Source organism: Balaenoptera borealis (assembly GCF_965194805.1).
Source record: "Balaenoptera borealis genome assembly, chromosome: 1".
Lineage (NCBI taxonomy): Eukaryota > Metazoa > Chordata > Mammalia > Artiodactyla > Balaenopteridae > Balaenoptera > Balaenoptera borealis.
In genome coordinates, this window is record NC_138860.1 from 179,390,138 (window position 1) to 179,411,199 (window position 21,062).

A 21,062-nucleotide genomic window follows, 5' to 3' on the forward strand; every position below is an offset into this window, starting at 1 on the left:
CCCTAAAAACACCTAAACCCCTGCTCCTCCCCCTACAATCTTCCACAGATCAATAAATGGCAAATCCTTCCAGTGTTGATAACGCGAAAAATCTTAGCATCATCCAACTCCTTTCTTCTTCTCATGCCCACTAAGCATCTGCGTCTCTCTGCTGTGTGACCTTGGTTTTACCTCCCCGGGCCTCTGAGGATTAAATGAGTTATGATTTGTAAAGTGCATAACAACATCCACCACATAGAAAGCCTCATATAAGTGCTTTTGAAATAAATAAAAAATGCCTTCAATACAGAAAGAGCTTTCTAACGGCCCTAGTCCCCCTACAGTCCATTTAGAACACAGCAATCTCCTGATCCTTTGAAAGGCCAGGCCAGATCCTGTCACTGCTCTGCACCTCTTTGACCTCAGCTCCTGGGGCTCTCCCCTTGTTCAGTCTGGGCCAGCCACCTCTGCCTCCTTGTGCCACCGACACACCAGGGACTGTCCCCATCGGATCTTCGCCCCTGCTGTTCCTTGTGCCTCCCTCTGATCAAATGTTAGTTCTCTGCTGGCCCCACTTTGCTAATCTGCCTGCCCGTTCCCTCACTCTGATTTTTCCTCCCCATCTCTATTTTTACTTAGTAGCTGGTTGTCTCCCCTCCCCCGGTTCAAACTCTGCAACAACACGGATGGTCTTGTTCATTGCTCTATCCCTAGAGCCTAGAACAGTGCTTGGTACACAGTAGATGCTCAATAAATACTTACCAAGTGAAAATTCCAAAGTGCCACGCCCTTTTCTGAATTCCCGTAATACAGGTCTGAATCATTCTTGTGGTACTTACCTGTATCGTCTTTATGCCGGTGGCAGCTTTTACTTGACTGTGAGCTACCTGAAGACGGGGGTCTAGGACATGGCCTGGCTCGTGGTGCTCCTTCCTGTCTTTTGTGCAACACTTTACAGTTTACAATCCCCTCACGGGTGACCTGATTTGAATCTCACAAAAGGGAGAGAGAGCAAACTAGGGAAGGCAGTTATTATTAGCAGGGCTAGCATCCCAGGCCTCCTGCCTTCTAGACCAAGCTTAACAAATATTTGTTGAATGAAGAGAAAAAAAATTTCTGAGTGACTCTGTGGAATGGGGCAGCCCCACTCGGCAAATGGGAGGGTTCTCTGGAGCAAATGTAAAAATACTCTTAACATCTAACACTTATTGCCCCGGGTTTTCTCATTTCTACCTGTGTGGTCCTCACAGCATTCCCGTAGCAGGTAGCTGTGAGAGCATCTTTATGTCCTGTCCTGTTCACCTCTGTTATCTTTGGTGCCTCAAACAAGGCCTGGTATGTGGTAGGTGCTCAGTGAGTGATGTGGGCCGAGGCTCCTTTTTTAGAGATCGGGTCGAGGTGCAGCGACTTGCTCCAGGTCCCACACGGAGCAAGTGGCAGTGCTGGGATTCCATCTCAGGTTCCTTACTACTCTCTCTCTCCGGGATGGGCCTGCCCCGCGGGCCGCACCAGTTCCGGGTGCGCCGCAAGAGCGAGCGCGTGCACCGGGTGGGGCGGGGAGGGACTGACCCCTCCCAGACCCAGCGCCTTCCGCATCCCCGCCCGGAGGCCGACGGGCACCGTCTCTGTGCCGCCCCGCGCTGCTGCATCCACAGGGCCGGGCGTTGGGTCTAGCTGCGGGTAGAACGTAGCCCCCAGACCCGGATTCCTGCCTCCACTCCTCATTCCGACCCCGCGCCCCGAGCCCTGAGGCGACCCACCCATCCTGCGGCCGCCCACCCATCCTGCGGCCGCCGCGCCCCGCCCCATTCCGCCCGCAGTCCCCGCCCCTCACTTCCCCGTTCGGCGCTCCTCCCCCCGTGCCGCGCTCCTTACTTGGCGATCGCTGCGGCCCTGCGCGCTCATTGGCCGAGAGCCGGCTGCGTGGGGGGCGGGCCCGGGCTGGGCCGGGGCGGGGAAGGAAGGTGGCGGCTGCCCGGAGCGGGAGGAGGGAGGTGCTGACCCGGATGTTCACTCCTGGGCACCCGGGGAAGTGGAAGCGCCGGGCCCTGCTGCGGGGGGGAGAGCCACAGACGCCGGGACCGGGACCGCCGCCGTCGCCGCCACAATGGTAAAGGCACGACGTCCCCCTCCCCCAGGTCCGGGGGCCCCGCCGGAGCTCGCGTCCCCCTTCCCGCACCCACCTCCGGCCCGCGAAGGGTGGGTTCCCCCGGGTGGGGGAGGGGCGGGGTCCCGGAGCCCAGGTAGACACCATCCCTGCCCGCTCAGGAGGGGCGGCCGGCCTGGGCGGCTTGGGTGGGCAGCGACCCTGCCTCCCGTTCCCAACCCCCGCCCTTGGCTCAAGCTGGGCTCCCACACTCCTCCTGTGGGGCCGGGCTAGTCTCCCGCGTAGCCCAGGCTAGACCCTCCTGGACCCGTGGTCCAGGCCAGGCACCCCCTCCGGGGACCCAGGCGTAGTCCCCTTTCTCCTCCCCATGGCCCGGTCTAGGTCCCCAGCCCCTACGGTCCAGGCTATGCCGTCGTTTCTTCCTCCCGGGGTCCAGGCTAGGCCTCTGTCCCCCACCTCCCCTCTTCTCCATGGCCTCAGTCCGGACCCCCGTTAGCCCCTTATCCATGGCTTCAGCCCACATTTGTTCCTGTGTCCTCCATGGCTTCAGCCTGAATCTTTTCTTCCCTCCATGGTCTTAAGTCTGGACCCCCCTCCTCCGCCCCTGGCCCCCGCCTGGACGTCACTCCCTTCCCCCCACTCCCTGGTCCCTTTCCCAGGACTTCTCACCACTCTCGGCGTAGCCTGCGTCAGCCCCACTCTGTCCGGGGCTTTACCCTCCCTCCGGGGCCCGGCTCCCTGCCCTGCCCCTGACCCAGGTGGTCCCCTCTCCTCTACCTAGGGCGAACCTTCTTTGCCGTCCCTGGGAAGTGAGAGCAGCTCTCCAGCCCGGGTGGGGATGGGGGTCCCGAGGCTGTGCCTTCTCAAGTTGGAGCGGTGCCCCTTCTGGGAGGCCGCCTGGGAGCGAGCGAGGGCAGGGCGGGCATCCGTATGCCCGTAAGGCAGCGCGGCGCTCTGCGGGCGCTTCCCGCGGCCGCCGCCTGGGTGCCGCGGGGTGCGGTGCTGGCGGAGCATCCTGCTGGGACCCGCGGCGCCGGGGCGTGTGCGGGAGCCGAGGGATGAGGATGGGGGAGCCGCGGGACGGGGATGAACGCACAATCGCCCTTGTGAGGCCGCTGCCGTTGGGAGGCCCCCAGGCCCCGAGGCCAACAGACGGCCCGGACACGATGTACCCCAGCAGGCGCAGCCTCCCTTTCCCCCTTAACTGTCAGCTCGTGAGGGTTGGAACTGCTGATTATGGAGGTGCCTCGGATCAGGTGAGCCAGACTCCGAGGGAGAGAGCTCGCTCCACTCGTGCTGTTTGTTTTGGTAATGAAGGCAGGTGCTCTGGCGGCGCTCTGGCCCGAGGTTTCACCTAGGCCCCGACCAGTGAGTCCTGGTCCGCCCTCCCTCCTCCACTTTGGAACCTTCTGCAGGGCAGGCCCAGCACCGAGGTTGGAAGGGCCAGAGGGCTTCTGCCTCACGTGGCCAAGGCATCTTTGGAGAGTGGACTGAATAAGGGCGGCCGCCTGCTCCTCTGGCCCGGTGCTGACAGATGTTTGCATGTGGACTTCGGGCCCCAAAGGGTTTTGGGGCTCTCGGTTCCTTGTTTAAGGAAGGGATGTTGCTTCTGAACTAGGGTGACTAATTCGGAGTGGCTGAGTTTTTTCTTCATGCCTTCCTGTATGCTGATGAAAAGCGTGGCCATTGTTATTGGACTTCTCCGATAGCAGCCCCAGGCCTGGGTGGGGAAGGACTTCTCCAGGACAGTTTTGGGTGAGGACTTGGAGTGAGGTTTTACAAGTTTGCTGTCAGGACAAAAGCAGGGGAGGATGGATGGGATGGCCAGGTGGGGCTGCTCAAGGCAGCATCTCTGGCAGTGGTGGGGAGAGGCGGAGCATCTTGCCTTGGTCCTCAGTGCCAGAGTCTCCAGACCTGATGGGAAAATGCCTGTAATGACCCAGAAAGAACAGGATGATACATGAGGCTTCTTGAGAGTCCTGTATTTGGGTCTTACCTGGATAATCGGTAAGGACTGTGGAAGGGGTGGAGGAAAAAGGCTAACTTCTCTGTGGGGAGTGGGAGCGGGGCGGCTACTAGATGCCAGGCACTGTGCTCTGTGCTCCACTTACTTAACCCACACAGAACCCTTTGAGGGATGCTGTGTATTACCATTTTACAGGTGAAGAAGCTGAGGCTCAGGGCATGGAGGAACTTCCTCAAGATGTTGCTTAGTTGACGGGAGCACATCTGATGGGCTCTAAACTGCATCCTTTCCATTGTCCCAGGCTGTTTACGTGTTGTTGGTGATGCAGGCTTATTTAACGTGAGCTCTTTGAGGGCAGACATTTTTGTCTTTTGTTTTCCGTGTCTGTATCCCTGGGGCCTAGAACAGTACCTGGCACTAAAGGAAATAGCTTGGGGTGTGTCTTGAACTTAGCCACTTGGATTTCATACTCATTCCCTCAGTAACTTGTTCTTAGTATCCCCTAGGCTTACAGATAATTTCTGACTGCTTATTGTTCAGTTTATCCCCTACTTGAATATTCTGACTAATAAACCAGAGTAGACAGTTGGAGTAGGGCAGAAGTGGTGGTGTAGGGTTGCGTAATAGGTAAATGTATTAAAACCACTGTGGTTTTATTTTCAGTAGGGTTGATGGTAGAGAAACCAGCTAGATCTCAGTTATCCATGGAGGGAAATAGCAGTTTGAGAGTCTAAAGTGCACTGGACTTTGGAGAAAATTCCGTGATTTCTGTTGGCATCAGTTACGAATGCATAAGCAAATGGAATTTGCTTGCATTCTCTTAGCAGGTAATGATCTCCCACTATCTGTAAGTGCTTTACAGTTTCAAAGCACTTTTCCTTACCCAGCTCTAGCATCTAATTTAGGAATTATTGTCCTAATTTAGAGTTATGATTCTGGTGCTGGATGGTGGGGCTGTAGCATGCAGGGATGGGCCAGGCCCCCTCATGAGTTGTCCCTCCAGCTCCCAGATGGTTTGGCCTGACAAGAGATGATAGGAGAAGCCTGTTATATTGTTACAAGGTGAAACAATACAGTTGGTGTCTTGGCTGGTCTCCTGGTGTAGACCTCCTGGTGTAGGTCTAGCTCCACTCAGACCCCACATACATATACAGCCTTGTTTATTTAAACCCAACTGGCTGCTCTTTGGTGGAATGCTTGAAAAAAGTAGCCAACAATCCATAGCTTGAGATTAAAGAGATGCTAAATCATATGTTTGTTTGTTTTAACAAATTTATTTTAGTTTTGGCTGCTTTGCGTCTTTTGTTGCCGTGCACTGGCTTTTTCTCTAGTTGCAGCAAGCAGGGGCTACTCTTTGTTGTGGTGCACGGGCTTCTCATTGTGGTGGCTTCTCTTGTTGCGGAGCACGGGCTGTAGGCGTGGGGACTTCAGTAGTTGTGGCGCACAGGCTTAGTTGCTCCGCGGCATGTGGGATCTTCCCGGACCAGGGCTCGAACCCATGTCCCCTGCATTGGCAGGCGGATTCTTAACCACTGGAGCACCAGGGAAGCCCTAAATCGTATGTTTGAAAGCAGATATTCCTATTTATAACTCAGAAGTCCTGTTCTTCTTTTACATTCCTTGGGGGAGGGGAGAGGACAGATGACTGGCAGCACAGGGAAATGGTGGCTGGGCAGGTACTTTGAACACTGAGACTCCTGCTTCCCAGGCTGGGAAACTCTTGGCATTAGGCAAAGACAGTGGTGTGTTAGGCGTTGCTTGAAGCTCATGGGTGTATTTATGAAGTGCCTTCTCTGTGCTGCTTTATGTGCTCAGGACAAGGAAGCATGGTAAACAAGGCAAACAAGGGTCCACGCCTTCACAGCTTATGTTGTTTGGCAGGGAGGCGTGTCACTCTTACCTACAGTTTAAGGAAGCAGCGCCTTGTTTAATGTAACTGCAAGCACACTTGGGTGAGATAACGCAGGAGACTTCAGAGAAAGTTGGGGCTTGTGCCCAGCTTCAGCCCTGGCCTTGAGCACGCCTGCCCTTGTTTGGCCGCCACCACGGAGGTGAATGGCACTGCACACGCGGTCTGTCCCCTGCAGACCAGAAGCTCTCCCGGCCGGGAAGGTTTGTGCCACAGAAGTCCTGCCCTTCTCACCTGGGTAGCTACCATTGATTGAGGATCTGCCGTCATCCAGAAACCTTGAGGTAGGACTTAGGTCCTACCTCACCCCGTGATGGATGCTCGCTTGAAAGGTTGAGTGGCTGGTGTGAGGGGCGGGCCTGGGACTTGGCTCTGGGTCCACCCGACTCCTGTGCCGGAGGCTCACTCTGTTTCTCAGAAACAGTGAGAAGTAGGGCCCACAGTACAGGCTCTTGTCCCATTTCTCCTGGAGGCAGATCCCGCCAGTGAGAGTGGGGTGTGGAAGTCCAAAGGGTACAAGATCACCCACGTTAAGACCAGTGAGAGTAATGCCATTTCCAAACTGAGGCTTTTAGAGATCAGCGCTCTGGTGTGAGGAGTGGAGCCTTGCCCGCTGCCGCGAGCTCCGACCCACATGCAGCAGCCCTACAGGGAGGTGCAGCCTTAGGAGGGAGACAGCATCGCGGGCAAAGTTAGGACTTAGGAGCCAGACGGCCTTGGGCTAATAACAGTACCTTCTCATAAGGCTGTTATGAGGATTAAATGAGATAATATTCGTCAAGTACTTTGAACAGCATCTGGCACATAATTATATATGTAGTGACTATTATTATCACCATTTTACAGATGAGGTACAAAGGGTAAGTGGATAGTCCCTCTATAGCTACTAAGTGGAGGAACTGGGTTTTCTGACTTCAGAGGTAGACCCGTTTTCTCCACTGCTTACTGCCTGCTGAAGGAGTATTTGGAGTTTGCTTGGCTTTGGGCTGTGTCTTGAATGAAGAAAGTCCCTGATAGAGCCAGAGGCTCTACTCCACCACAGAAGACAAGGCTCCCTGTGCTGTGGACACCACGTGTTGCTGTATCTCAGGCTCTGGATGCCTCGTCTGTGCCCGGTGGAGCCCCTTATGAACTGAGTCCTTGCCCTCTTCCGGGCTTGGAAGAAGAGGGACAGAGCCTGTGAGTTCCGTGAGAGCAGGGACTTTGTCTGTTTGGTTCCCACCAACCACCCAACACCTTGCACGGGCCGCCTGGCGCTTGGTAAGCGCCTCGTAGATGCTGAATGAGTGCGTGGTGAGCACTTTTGTCTTCTGCCTGCTCCACAGAACATGGGCTTTGGGGTTGGGCTGATCTGGCTTGGAGTCCTGTCTCTGTGACTCATTGTGTGACCTGCAGTGAGGATCTTACCCTCCCTTGGCCTCGGTTTCTTGACGGGTAATGTGAGGATGGCATTTTATAGGGATACTGGGAGAAGGAAGTGAAATTTGTAATGTGCTTAACCCAGTGCTTGGCGCACAGTAAGTGGTAGCCAGGGTTATCATTTGTCTTATTCTGCATACTACAGAGTGAGGACACAAAGAGAAGCCGTAATCCCTGTCCTCTAATCCAGAAGGGGAGGCAAGGTGCATCCAGAAAATTAAGTGCAGCAGGAAGGAAGGAGTAAAAGGAAAGCCTTAAAAAGGGCCGCACGTCTGCCCATCCCTGCAGGCTTGCCTCGCGGTCCGCCGCCTCCACAAAGCCCTGCCGACCACTCCAGCCCCCAGGCAGCCTTGGTGGGGGCTGGGTGTGAACCCGGGGAGACCTTGCCCAGGCGGAGAGGATGGGGTGGGTGCAGGGGCCTGGAACAAGAGCAGAGGTCGGGGTGACGGTCAGCCTTGTGAGTTTGGGGACCAACCGCAGAGTGGACGGCCAGTGGGGGAGCCTTGGTCTCGGGAGGGAGTTGTGGAGCGCCTGAGTTGCTAAGCTAGGGAGTTTGCATTTGATCTGGGACAGTGTGGAGCCAGTTAGATTTTTGACAGGGCAGGTAGAAATTTGAGGAGGCTGGCAGAGTTGTGGTATTTTAGGAAGAGTCATCTGGCGGTGGTGTGCGGGAGGGCCCTGGAGGGAGGCATTCACAGGCGGTAAGCCTGCGAGGTTCTAAGGGTCCTGGCCGCCGGGGGGATGGACAGGAAGGGATGGGTGAGAAAAGATAAAGATAGGAAGGCAGAGCCAGCCATCGTGATTTATCGCCTCTGGGCTGAGGGGGAAGCTTCTGCCCCCAGAGCTGCCCTGTTCAGGCATTTGGAGAGGATTCTTTATCATTGACCCAACAACTATTTTTGGGCAGTTTAAATCCCAGATGGTGGTGCCTGCAAAGCCTTGATACGCTGCTAACGCCTGAACGGGGATTTCAGTCTGGTTAGCCCGGTGACCCAGCCGCCCAGCCCTCCCGCATGGGCGGGTGGCCCCGAGTCCCGCTCTGCCCGCGCCGCCTTCACGTCGCCCTCATCACGCAGGCCCGCCTGCCTCCGGAGCCCGAGCTCTGGACGCCGGGCGCCTCTGCCGCTCACGTTTGTTCCATCAGGCCGTTCATTCCGTGGACGCTCACGCAGCAGTCAGACCTATGAGAACACGGGTCTTCAAGTTGAATGGAGGAGCAAATGGCAGCAGGCAGGTTTGAGATTCTGCCCGACCTGGGCATCAGTGCAGGGGCAGCAACACGTCCCTTCTCCCGGCTTCCTCCTGTTCCCGCCCCGCGGCTTTCGGGCAGCTCTGGACACCTGTAGGAGGAGCCTTCGTCTGCAACTTTCTAGCGATACATTTCCAGTCTGGTAGTCCTATGTCTTCCAAGGTAGCAACCCTGGCGTTTACACCCACCTGCCCCAGGGGGGTTATTGTGAGGATTGAGTGAGTTTGCGTGTGGCAAGTGTAGACAGTGCCTGGTACGTCGTCGGTGCAGCAGGAGTGATTATTTTATTAACATGGATGGTTGATAGATGGTGTTGTATTTAACCTCCCAGGCAGCCTGGATGCAAGTGGTAGTGGCCCCCAGTTCTGCTGAGACCCCGAGAGGCAGAGTCCCTGGCCCACGGCTGGCGATCTGAAGGGCTTCCAGCCCAGTGCTTTCTGGCCGCGAAGCTCTTACCACACTGCAGATTGCAAGCGCTCGTTTCCACTGGCTCAGACCCCGAACTTCTCCACCCACTGCTTAAAACTGCTCCGCGAAGCTTCCTCTTCTAGCACTGAACTCAGCAGGACCCTTCTGAGTTAGAATCATGGTTATTTAGTGGGATTTGGGCTTATTGCCTCAGAAGTTTCCATGGGATTTGGGCAGAGGACTCATTACGGTTACCAAGTGAAATATCTTTAGTTTAAGATGTTAGGGTTATGTAAAGATGGTTTTGCACATACTCTTACTGCTGGGGTCAGTGACAAGCAGTCTCCCACCAAGTGCCCTCTTCCCTTGTCAGTTGCAGCCCTGAGAGGCAGACAGACAGTTCAGGTCTGGCTTGCTCACATGTCATGCTGCTTCTTGAAGCTTCTTCATTATGAGGCTTTGGCCCTGAAGGGGTATGTCTGAGTTCACATGGATGGGCTTCCTGCATGCAGTTTTGTGCTCAGAAACTGAGAGGAGGAGCGCTTTATCCACTGCACACTCCTGGTGAAAAGTGATTTAAGGTACTGTGGCCACTGAAAAACCTACTCTTGAATTTGTCTCTGTCTCACCTGTGGCTTTGTCTTTTATCAGTCCTTTGCTTCTCTGCTGAGCGCAGCTTGGTCAGTGCGTGGTCCCTGGGGCTGGATGTGGACCCAACACAGCAGTGCAGGCTGGGCCGCTTCAGGTTCTTGGCTCTGTGAGAGTTTCTTTCTTTCTTTTCTTTTCTTTTCTTTTTTTTGCCACACCATGCGGCATGTGGGATCTTAGTTCCCCGACCAGGGATTGAACCCACGCCCCCAGCTTTAGAAGTGCGGAGTCTTAACTGCTGGACCACCAGGGAAGTTCTTCTGTGAGAGTTTCTGATGTGTGCTGTCCTTGCTTTCTTCTGTTTCCTCCTCCAGACAGCTCCTGTCTCGAAATCTCTCAGCCATAGGGGGTGTGGAGCCCCGGTAGTCCTGGGATTTGAGGCCTCTGACTTGGTCTTTCTTTTTTTTTTTTTAAAGCACAAACATCATTTATTTTTATTTTTTTATAAATGTATTTATTTTATTTATTTATCTTTGGCTGCGTTGGGTCTTCGTTGCTGTGCGCAGGTATTCTCTAGTTGTGGCGAGCAGGGGCTACTCTTCGTTGTGGTGTGCAGGCTTGTGTTTGCAGTGGCTTCTCTTGTTGTGGAGCACGGGCTCTAGGCGTGCGGGCTTCAGACGGGCTCAATAGTGGTGGCTCGTGGGCTCTAGAGTGCAGGCTCAGTAGTTGTGGTGCATGGGCTTAGTTGCTCTGTGGCATGTGGGATCTTCCTGGACCAGGGCTTGAACCCGTGTCCCCTGCATTGACAGGCGGATTCTTAACCACTGCGCCACCAGGGAAGCCCTCGGACTTGGTCTTGAGGAACAGGAATTGGAGGTGCCCTGAGACAGCAGTCTTCCTCCCATAGGTTGTCAGGTCTCTCTCCTGGACTCTGTACAGTACCACCTCCCTTCTGCCTGTGTTCCTGCTGGATGCACAGTCACTCTCTAGTTCTCTCAAGCCCAGCTCTGTGAGGTCTGTTTCCTCATCGTGCAGATGAGGCAACTGAAGCTCAGAAAGGTTTAGTAACTTGCCCAAGGGCCCCGGCGAGTTAGTGGCAGAGTCAGCGTTCTGATCCAGGTCCATCCACTCATGCCCGTTGAGCTCTGCCATCCTGTTCCCCTCACGCATGGACCCACCAGGATGCTTATTTTACAGATGAGGAAACTGAGGTCGAGGGGTTCACCTATAGGTCCAGCCACGGAGGCTGAAGAAGTCTGGGTGTAGGTTAGAAGTTCGGAGGGTTTTTTGGTTCAGGTTGTTGAAAATGAAAGCAGCTGGAACCTTCGGTCTGTTTTTAGAAAGATACCTGCTGAAGCGTAGGGATGCACCTTGGCTTTCTGGACAGCACCGTCGTTCTTGGCATACATCCTAGTCATTGTGACAGCCCCTCATTGACGAGACCATACAGGGTGCCCTGGACTTTCTCCTGTGAAGCCTGGGCACCACAGACAGTGTCAGGTTGCCCAGGAACCTGAGGGGGAAGACCATACTGGCCGTTTTAATAGTTGTATGACCTTGAGCTGGGTGAGCTGGTTACCCTCACGATGCCTAATACGTCCTGTCTCTCGTCCTCGGAGGGAAGACAGATGCTAAGTCCCCTGCTCAGAGCTGTGAGTACTGTCGCCGTGTTCCACTGTTCCTGGCACGTGGGCCGTGGCTCCATGGTGTTGAATTGATGAATGTCTGGTAGGTCCTTAATGAAGGTAAGTGCCCTCCCCCCCACTGGGTTGAACCACATGAACTTGCTGTTTTCCTAGGTCAAAAATGGCTGGATACCAGCATTTCATGTGGTTCAGCCTAATACAGACCAAACTCTAGGGCAGGGCAGTTCCGGAGTGAAGCTTTCTAGCAAATGTCCAGATCTCCTTTGGGACATGAGCCCTTGGCCACACCTGGCTTCTCAGGACATCAGTGTTGGGCTCCTAGTAGGTCTGTGTCACTTGAGGTGGGCGTAACAGGAGTGGAAGGAGCTGAGTGTGGGGTCTGCCCCTGGGGTTGGGTCAGTGCCCTCCCGCTGGTCGGGCCACTCCTGGCGCTGAAGGCTCTCGGAGGGTCCGGCGGTGGCGGGACCAGGGCCTGGTGGGAACGGGGACCCTAACTGCGCCGGCATTCACTGCAGCTCCGCCACGTGGCCCAAAGTCACACGACTGGCCGTCCTTGGAGTTGAAGGCAGTCTTGATTCTAGAGTCCAGGGCAGTGAAGAGCAGGTTTTGGAGCCTGACCGCCTGGGTCGCGGTCCGAACCTGCAGCCTTGGAGCTTCCTTCACTCTCTGCCTCAGTTTCCTTGTCTCACGGTGAAGTGGGAATAAGAGTATCTATTACTGGTGGACTTTATGAGGATTAAATGAGTTAATACATGTAAAGCCAGACACAGGAGGACATTAACTACTTTTATTAACAGTACTATGTTATTATCAGCAGCATGGACTCTTGGCATGTTATTAGAGCCGAAAGAGACTTGAAATGTGTAAAGTCCCTCTGCTTTTTTTTTTTTTTTAAACTGTTCTTAAATTTATTTATTTATTTATTTATTTTTGGCTGTGTTGGGTCTTCGTTTCTGTGCGAGGGTTTTCTTTCGTTGTGGCGAGCGGGGGCCACTCTTCATCGCGGTGCGTGGGCCTCTCACTATCGCGGCCTCTCTTGTTGCGGAGCACAGGCTCCAGACGCGCAGGCTCAGTAATTGTGGCTCACGGGCCCAGTTGCTCCGCGGCATGTGGGATCTTCCCAGACCAGGGCTCGAACCCGTGTCCCCTGCATTGGCAGGCAGACTCCCAACCACCGCACCACCAGGGAAGCCCCCCTCTGCTTTGTGTTGGAAAGAGTTGGGACTTCGCGTCTGTGTCCATCTCCCAGAGGAGGCGTTGTCTCTCCTAGAGCTCGCTGGAAACACACCCTTGTTAGTACAGGCCTTGCAGAGCACACACCTGCCTCTGCATGAACAGGTTGCTTGAAATGGTGCTTTTGTTCTAGGTTACAATAAAAGTCACTCTTCTGGAAAATGGCTTAATTTTTTTTTCTTTCTTGGCATGAGTGGCCAACCCTGGAGTGCCAGTTACATATGGTGCCCAGAGCCTCTGAGGGGAGCAGGGCAGGGTACTAAGCAGTGAGCCTCATCCCCCCTCTCCCCCGCACCCGCCCTGGATGTTCTGATCCATTTTCTCCTTTTCTGAAGGTGGCATGTTTTCCCAGGGGCTCTCAGCTGCTGCTAACCAGTGTTGCATTTGTGAACTGCTACAGACCCGCCAGAGTTCACTGCCTCAGGGGTTTCATGTTTTATTTTTAAGAACATGTGTTTGATTTTAAGGTATGTAGAATGTTGGGGTTTAGGGGTATAAGAAGGAGGCAGGATACAGTGGGGGGAAAAACGATTGTTGGAAGGCAGCCTGGTATAGTATAGTGGAGGAGACCCCTGGATCTGGCTGCTTAGGGACTGTGTGAGCTTGAACTACCTACTTCATCTCTCTGAGCCTCAACTTCCTCATCAGTGAAATGGACATAATATCCTCCTCTTCACAGAGGGTTAAATAAGAGTAATACACATGAAATGCTGTAGCTCAGGCCTCATATGATGGCGCCTTATTATCTACAGGAATCTCATCACTTGTCTTGCAGTTTAGCACCATTCCATAGGGAAGAGAATTGGATTGACTAAAAATCCCTGTATTAAGGGATACTGTAAATCTGAAATGCGGGTGTCATGATGACACTAAGGAGAGGCCCTGACCACCAGCTTCCCAGGGGCTTGCTCTTGGGCCGATCCTTTACACAGAGCAGGCCTGTGCACGTTGGCTTAGAGGATTTATCACGCGAGGGGACTTGCATGGCATCAGCCTCTCTGTGCTGAACCTTACAAGTGCCGTCTCATGTCATCTTTCTCATTGCCCTGGTCATGCCCCCATTTTGCTGTTGTGAAAATGGAGGCCTCAGAGGTTAAAGTGAAACTTGTAGAGGATCACACTGCTCGTAAGGGGCAGGGGTGGCCTTTACACTCGATCCTTCTGATTCCAAAATCCAGCCCTCAGTACACACTGGAGGCTGGTCCAAGGGTGCATTTTCAGGTACGGAGGAAAGTATGAGTACTTTCCTCTGAACATCTAACAAATGTTCTTTAGTACTTTTTGCCACTCAGAGCAGACTGTTAGGTGACTGCTCCTAGTTTGGCTTAGATGCCTTGGAGCCCATCTTAAGATGCGGGAGAGTAAGCATGCAGTAGTTGCAGTTCTTCGTTTACAAGGAAGCCTCATGTCCTGCATAGAAACTTCTAACCCACGTCAGGTGTGGAATTGCTTTTGAGGCCTCGGGCACTGTTATAGTCTTTATTCCTCCCTGCACCATCTCCTCTGCTCTGTGCACATCCAGGCAGACTCTGAAATAATGTAGCTGTCAGTGAGCAAGCTAGCATTCGAACTCGGGACCAGCTGCATGCCCTGGCTGTGTCACACTGCAGCTGGGGCCAGAAATGAGCAGCGAGGCAGTGGTTGCGGCTCTCCTAGATGACTAGTGGGTAAGTGATTATTCCGACCCGAAGAGGCAAAACCACACAAAGGTGCTGAACAAGGTTCCTGTCCTCAGAGAGGTTAGAGTGCCGGGCTGTGGGTGTCAGCATCTGTCCACAAGATGGGCAGGGTCTCCACGTCCTTGGGTCAGGGCAGCCTCTGTTACTTGTCATCTCGTTTGGCACTAGGTGATGTTCCTGGGAAATAGGTCCAATCTTCCCAATTCCTTAACTACCTTGATTTCTTCATTCTTTCCTTTAAATAACCTTCTCCAGAGGCATTTATCTAACTGCTAGCTAGAATTTCCTTGTCCTTTTGCCTCCCGTAAAGCTGGCTTTATAAGGCTTTTGTGTTGATGGACTATTGGTTTCTTTCCTTTTTTTTTTTTTTTTAATTGAAGTATAATTGACAAACAACACTGTATTAGTTTCAAGTGTACGACATAACGATTCAACATTTGCATATGATGGATTGTGCTTTCTGAGCTTACTGAATTCCAGATGGAGAGCACACAAAAGCATCTTGGGAATTTTCCCCCAGATCCTTTTTATTTTGATTCCGTGGGATCTGTTTGGTACATATTGATTGTCGAGGAAGCATTTCTTGAAATAACAGACAAGAAGAACTGGTTGCTGTGGTCCCCAAGGAAGGGCCCTCCCATCATGTGCCTAATTGGCAGAACCTGGACATATAAATAGTGTTGGACCTTTGTGTGGTGAGCTCATAGTGCCCTGTGAGGCTTCAGTCTTAGGCCAGCATCCTTGTGTGGCATTGGATTAACCGCTAAAATTCTGTGAGTTGAATTCTATTACATGCCAGAGTCTCTAAGGAAAGGAAAAAAAAAATGATTTCTAAGCCTCAGGTGATGGGCTGTGTATTGGAACAAGTACAGCCAGATTCCAAATCAGCTGAAGCATTCAGCAGGCCCTCCAAGTCAATAAGGAAAGGGTGGCAGTACATCTGTTACTACATACTTTACTTAGCACTTTACATGCATTATCCTATTTAGTTTCCAGAATTCTCCTAAGAGTGAGGTCTTATGAATTCAGGACTTTATGTAAATTTGAAGATTTTACAGAGATTGCTAATAAGTGGCAGAGCCAGGACTTGAACCCAGCTGCTCTGACGTTATAGCCTTTGCCCTTCACCTCTGCTGTGTCATGGAATTTCACCACTCACACGGGGCTTGTAGTTTGTCCGGATCCCACAGTGAATCACCAGGCAGCTGGGACTGGGGTCCTCTGTCTACCACTCTAGAATCTGGATGCCACACTCTGGTGTAGGCCATTGTCTTTTCTGCCACATAAACTCAGGCCCATTTTTATTTTATTTTATTTTAATTAATTTATTTTTTTTGCCACACTTCGAGGCTTGCAGGATCTTAGTTCCCCGACCAGGAATTGAACCCAGGCCCTCAACAGTGAAAGCACGGAGTCCTAACCACTGGACCACCAGGGAATTCCCTGAAAACTCATCTTTGAACGTGCTTCTCCAGTAACGCATTAGAAAGACCACGCTTTCCAGCATGACCTGGTGAGGGAGCTTCATGGCGGCTGGGTTGACCAATGCAGAAAGCCAGTACCCTGAGTTAAAGAAGAAATCTGGGGACAAGTCCAGATTCAAACCCAGGTCCTTTTGGGAGTTCCTGCAGTGTACACAGGAGGCATGAATGGCAGGGACAGGGCGCTGAGGAAAGTGGATATTCAACAGTAGGTTGAAACGGCGGTATGGCTGTTCAGTGGGATGTGATGCAGCTGTTCAGATGTGCGATAGGAACACCGTGTAGCGGTATGGAAGGGTGTGTGAGAGTGTCGAGTGGTGCAGAGCGCTACTGTCCTCTCCTGTCCTCAGACTCTGCAAAAATTCACGTCAGAAAACCTACCTCCTGGGGTTGTTGTGAGGATTAAAAAGTGAACCATTTGTAAGCCCTTTACTGTGCTCTCTGTTCCTTGCAGTGGATATCTGTCTATATCTTTATCTACACACACACACACACACACACACACACACACACACACACACACACACACGTACACGTACATGCATACGTGTATTGTATGTATTTGTCTCCCCTCCTTTTGAGTCACTTCCTTAAGATAGCTCCTCAGGAGTGGGATTGTGGGGCTAAAGAGAGCAAGTGTTTTTCTCTCCACACATTCTTCCCGTCACTTTTCTCTAACAAGTGCTGTAGCCTGTACCTCACTGGTGTCCCCCAGGGCCCTCTGATCTGACCTCACTCTCCCTGCCTGGCAAACTTCGCTTCTTCAGTCTGGCTCACTGTTCTGACCAAGTCGAGAGAGCTCCTTGCTTCCCTGCAAAAATGTCCTAAGAGAGAAACTTTGTCATTACCACAAGCGGAAAACCAATATTAATTGCCATGAGTAGAAAGTACACATTGAAATAAACTTAGGTAACTGTTGATAATAAAAGATGCTCATCTGTGGACCACCTGAGACCGTCTGGTGACCCCCGGTGTCTGGCTCGTTCCTGTCTCTGGGCCTCAGAAGAACCTGGGGAAGGGAAGATGATGGCTGTAAGGGGTGTGTGCAGGTGCCTTGAAGAAGGGGTCTGGCTGAGGGGAGTCAAGGCAGGGACCCCAAGGGAGAGGTGTTTTGTTGGAGCCAAGATGAAAGGACGCCTTTGCCAGGAGGACAGGGGGCGGCTATAGACATGGCAGTAGAGAGAACAGCATGTGCCAGACGCAGACGTCATGTTCAGGGCAACCAACAATAATTTAAACTTGTGGGAGCCAAAAGAGTGGGAGAGTTTGATGTGACTGGGCAGGGAGACAGGGCCACCTCGCAAAGGAAGTCCCACGCCATGACAGAGGCTCCGATTTCGATTTTGCCCTTGTCCATTTCAGCACTCTCTCCATGGCCCGACCAGACTGACAACACAGCCTTTACGCAGGCAGCCCAGCAGTTGGCTTTCTTTCCTTGGGTATTATTTGCTGTCAGTTCACTGCCCGTCCCCATCCCCCGTCCCCCGTCCCCCCCCCCCCCTCCCGCCTTTCTTTGTCATTATTTGCTGAGTGTCTCCTGTGTGCCATGCTCTGTGCCAGGTCCTGGGACACTGGCCTGAAGAAAAGGCGGTCCCTGCCTCAAGCTGCTCACAGCCTAGGGGGGGAGGTGTGTGGCTTTCTAGTTGGGCGTGAGCACCAGTGGCAGGGACCCGGGGAAGCTTCCTGACCTCGCGTTCCCTGATATAAGGGATCCCTTTGGAATCTGACGTTATTAAAAGAAAGTTTGCAGTGTTTTCTCTTTGTTATAAAAGTAATGTATTCGGGGACTTACTTCCCTGGCGGCCCAGTGGTTAGGACTTGGCGCTTTCACTGCCTTGGGCCTGGGTTCAATCCCTGGTCGGGGAACTAAGGTCCCGCAAGCCGCATGGTGCGGCCAGTAAATAAATAAATGAGTAATATGTTCATTATAGAAAAGTTGGAAAATATGAAAGAAGAAAACAAATTTGCCCATAATCTTACCCTGCCAGCAGGTACTGTTTACTTTTTGGTATATTGCTTCAGCAGCTTTGTGTCTGTATAGTTTAAACATTTTTAATGTGATTGAGTTCATATTGTCTATGCTATTTTTATATCCTGGTTTTTTTCACAAGAATTTTCTTGTTATAAACCCTTCAAGAACATTTTAAATGACTAATACGTCAACTGGTTGATACTGTTACTTACCATTCCCCTGAAGTTGGACAAGTAGAGGTTTCTAATTTTTCTCTGTATGTTGTACTGTACTGAGGGTCTTTGTACAGTACTTTTTGTTCTTTTTCCTACTCTTATTGCTTATTGATTGTTATGACTGCTCATGTAGCTTGTGTCTGGAGGTGTGAACCTGCTCTCCCTGCCTGTGTGTATACAGTTTGTTCTTGTTGCTCTGGGTTGTCATTCTGTAAAGTCACCACGAACACTGAGTTAGCAAATCCTGAACCATTATTCCTAGGGGAACATGGTAAGGTTCCTGGGATGCTCTAGTGACAACATTTTTATCATCTGATTAATACATAACCGGAAAAGACAAATACTGCATAGTATCACTTATATGTGGAATCTTTAAAAAGAGTCAAACTCATAGAAACAGAGAAGAAAATTGGTTGCCATGGGTCAGGAAATTAGGGAGAGGTTGGTAAAAGTATGTGAATTTTCCGCTCAAAGATGAATAAGATCTGAGGATCTAATGTGAAACATTAGAAAAAAAAAAAGACCTTGTTTTATGTGTGTTTCTGCTTAAGGACACCTTACTTCATATATACTGTTGACTCATCAGCCATGGCCGACAGCTCTGTGACTCAAGTCTGAACGCAGCTTGTCCAGCCCGTGTTTTCTCCGCAAGTGCATCGCAGCCCTCTGCTGCTTGGGGCGCTGGGTAGCACTGTGCTGGGGGCCGTTTTTAAACAGCAGAATCAACAACAAGGTGAAAAATGTGGCACTAAATAGACTGTGAGAAGGGCTCTGTTTACAGCTCGAGAGCTGAAACAAGAAGGCAGAGATCGCCTCATTCACACTCAGCTGGGTCGCGCACGTCGGGCGACCCAGGTTCTTCACCACTCTGCGTGTGTCTGGATGACCGTGCAAGTGCCCTGAGTATTGATCTGGGGGTTACACGTACATCTTAGCAAGCGGGCAAATTTGCAGAATGGAATATGCAAATAAACAGAATCGGCTATTCACGCCAGGTGCCCACCAAGCCTGGTTTGTGGCCCATGTTGTACGTACCTCGTGAGGTAGAGGTAGTTACAGTGAGGCTGCTTTAAAAATAAGATGTTAATAGCGTTCTTCCACAAATTTGGGTTGTTTTTTTTTTTTTGTAGGAGGGTGATGTGGAGGAAAGTATAATCCCTATGAGTATTTGATACCTAGTTTTCTAGTAAACCAGTGAGTCTTTCTCAAAGTCTAAGAAGGCTTGAGTGTTTGCGAATCACTTTTTGCCGGTCTTAAAACGTGTGTTCTCCTGTCTCTTGGAGGGGGTCCAACTACAGCTCGATGATAAGGCCCTTTGTGTCCCTGGCGATTTTAGACGAGCATCCCATTCTTAGGACCCACAGGGGTGGGACAGGCACAGCTCTGGAGAGCCCAGCTACCCTGCAGTGTTTTCCGGCTGTACTTCCCAGCAACTGATGCTGGTGTGGAAACATGCGAACCCAAATTGTCCTTTCAACCAAGGCAGCCTTGGTAATTAGGGCTCTTGTGAGCTGGGAGGCTTTGAGGGGGGCTTTTGGCATGCAGCAAAAGAGAAAGGAGAGTCACTGAGGCAAGGAAATGGGTTAAACACTGACAGCTGGCTCAAGTATAGGGAACAGAGGGAGGTCACCTTGACAGTAGTCTTGGAGTGGGGACTACTTAGGACATTTACTCCCCCTGACTGGGCTCATGTGTGGCGTTTGGACCTTAGCGTGTTTGGGGTGGGAAGACTGTAACGTAGGCTGGGTTGGCTTGGCGGGGGTGGGGGGGTGGGAGGGGGGAGCAAGGCACTTTGATGTCCTGAGCTGCAGGGCACTCAGTCCCTGTGCAAGAGCTGAGTCACCTGCGGGGACCAAGGCGGCACTCCACACCTCTATTGTTCCCCTGGCTTCCTCCATTCTCCCTTCTTTTGTTTCATCCTTTCCTTTTATTCTTTCTTGCTTTAGCCTGTGCCAGAGTGAGCCCAGGATGGTGTAGGACATGTTCCCCTACTTGGCCATCTACCAGCACAGTTTATTATTATTTATTTAATGTTTTTCTTTAAATTGTCTTGAGCTTAACACCTCAATCTGCTCTAAGGAGAAAACATCTGTAAGATCCACACGTTTGATGCGCTAGTTATATTTTTTCTATGCATATTAAAAATAGGTAACCACTAAGACTTCCCTGGTGGCGCAGTAGTTAAGAATCCGCCTGCCAATGCAGGGGACACGGGTTTGAGCCCTGGTCCAGGAAGATCCCACATACCGCGGAGCAACTAAGCCTCTGCGCCACAATTACTGAGCCTGCGGTCTAGAGCCTTCGAGCCACAACTTCTGAGCCCGCGCGCCTAGAGCCCGTGCTCCGCAACAAAGTGAAGCCACCACAATGAGAAGCCCACACACCACAACGAAGAGTAACCCCTGCTCACCGGAACTAGAGAAAGCCCACGCACGACAATGAAGGCCCAACACAGCCATAAATTAATTAATTAATTTTTAAAAAATCAGGTAACCACTAAATTGCATTCGTCCATATCCCTTCTAACACCTCTCTCGAACCCTGATGATCTGCATACCACACTCTGGAAAATGCTGGAGGGGCAGAAAGAGCAGTTGCTCCAGGAGTCTGGAACCCTGAATGCAGGCCACATCTTGGTGCCTTACCTGCTGTGTGATGTTGAACTGTTCCCCTCCTGCCTCCTGGCCTCATTTTCTTCGTATTGGGCTGATGAGTATCGGCTCTCTCCATGCTGAAGAGTAGTTGCAGGACGCTGTTCAAGTGGTACCTCCGTGGTTCCTAGCTTCTCCGACAGCAGCTCAGGACTCTGACCTGGACATGTGATTCATTTGCTCGAAGAAATAGAGACTTCTAAAATTTTGGAGCTCAGGAACATTTTGTCTTCAAACATGCTTCTTACTTTTATTTGGGTTTCAGCTCTCACTGCTTGTTAGCCAAGGAAGCAGCTTGATGGAGTAAGGGTTTTGGAGCCCGGCAGCATCGTGACTCTCTCCATCCTTCTGGCTCCTCCTCTCTGATGTGAGAATGGAAGACCCTCCTGGCAGGGCTCTTGTGCTGCGGAGGAGGCCAGGCGCACAGATCCAGGTGGTGTCTGATGTGGGTTCCCTCCCCAGCCTCAGCTTGCATGGGTGTAGAAGTTAGTGTTGCCTCTGTCCCAAGAACAGAGTTGTTCTTGGACAGAGATGTAAAGCTTGGCTTCTGGAGCCAGGCC

The 21,062-nt window shown here is 51.9% G+C and overlaps 1 protein-coding gene and 2 long non-coding RNA genes across 15 annotated transcripts in view; 1 reads left to right on the forward strand and 2 right to left on the reverse strand.

Annotated features, from left to right (window-relative positions):
• Positions 1–1,753, reverse strand: part of LOC309633907 — a 29,985-nt gene extending 28,232 nt beyond the window's left edge. For 5 of the 12 annotated variants that reach the window (XR_014247758.1, XR_014247759.1, XR_014247766.1 and 2 more), the window contains exon 1: positions 819–1,752. This is a non-coding gene — a long non-coding RNA (uncharacterized lncRNA). Of the gene's footprint in view, positions 1–818 lie in introns of all 12 variants that reach the window. The other 7 variants (XR_014247762.1, XR_014247763.1, XR_014247764.1 and 4 more) reach the window with 5 other exon arrangements.
• A 179-nt stretch (positions 1,754–1,932) lies between these two features.
• CAPZB (capping actin protein of muscle Z-line subunit beta) overlaps positions 1,933–21,062 on the forward strand; it is a 137,762-nt gene continuing 118,632 nt past the window's right edge. Inside the window, exon 1 of one of the 2 annotated variants that reach the window (XM_082403052.1) lies at positions 1,933–2,089. In XM_082403052.1, the coding sequence (XP_082259178.1) occupies positions 2,087–2,089 (3 nt within the window). In that variant the 5' untranslated portion in view covers positions 1,933–2,086. The remainder of the gene's footprint in view (positions 2,090–21,062) is intronic. The other variant, XM_082403053.1, reaches the window with a different exon arrangement.
• LOC309633925 lies at positions 5,324–19,544 on the reverse strand. The gene is made up of 2 exons (XR_014247777.1): positions 16,172–19,544; positions 5,324–16,141 (listed from the first exon to the last, which is right to left on the reverse strand). It is a non-coding gene; the product is annotated as an uncharacterized lncRNA (long non-coding RNA).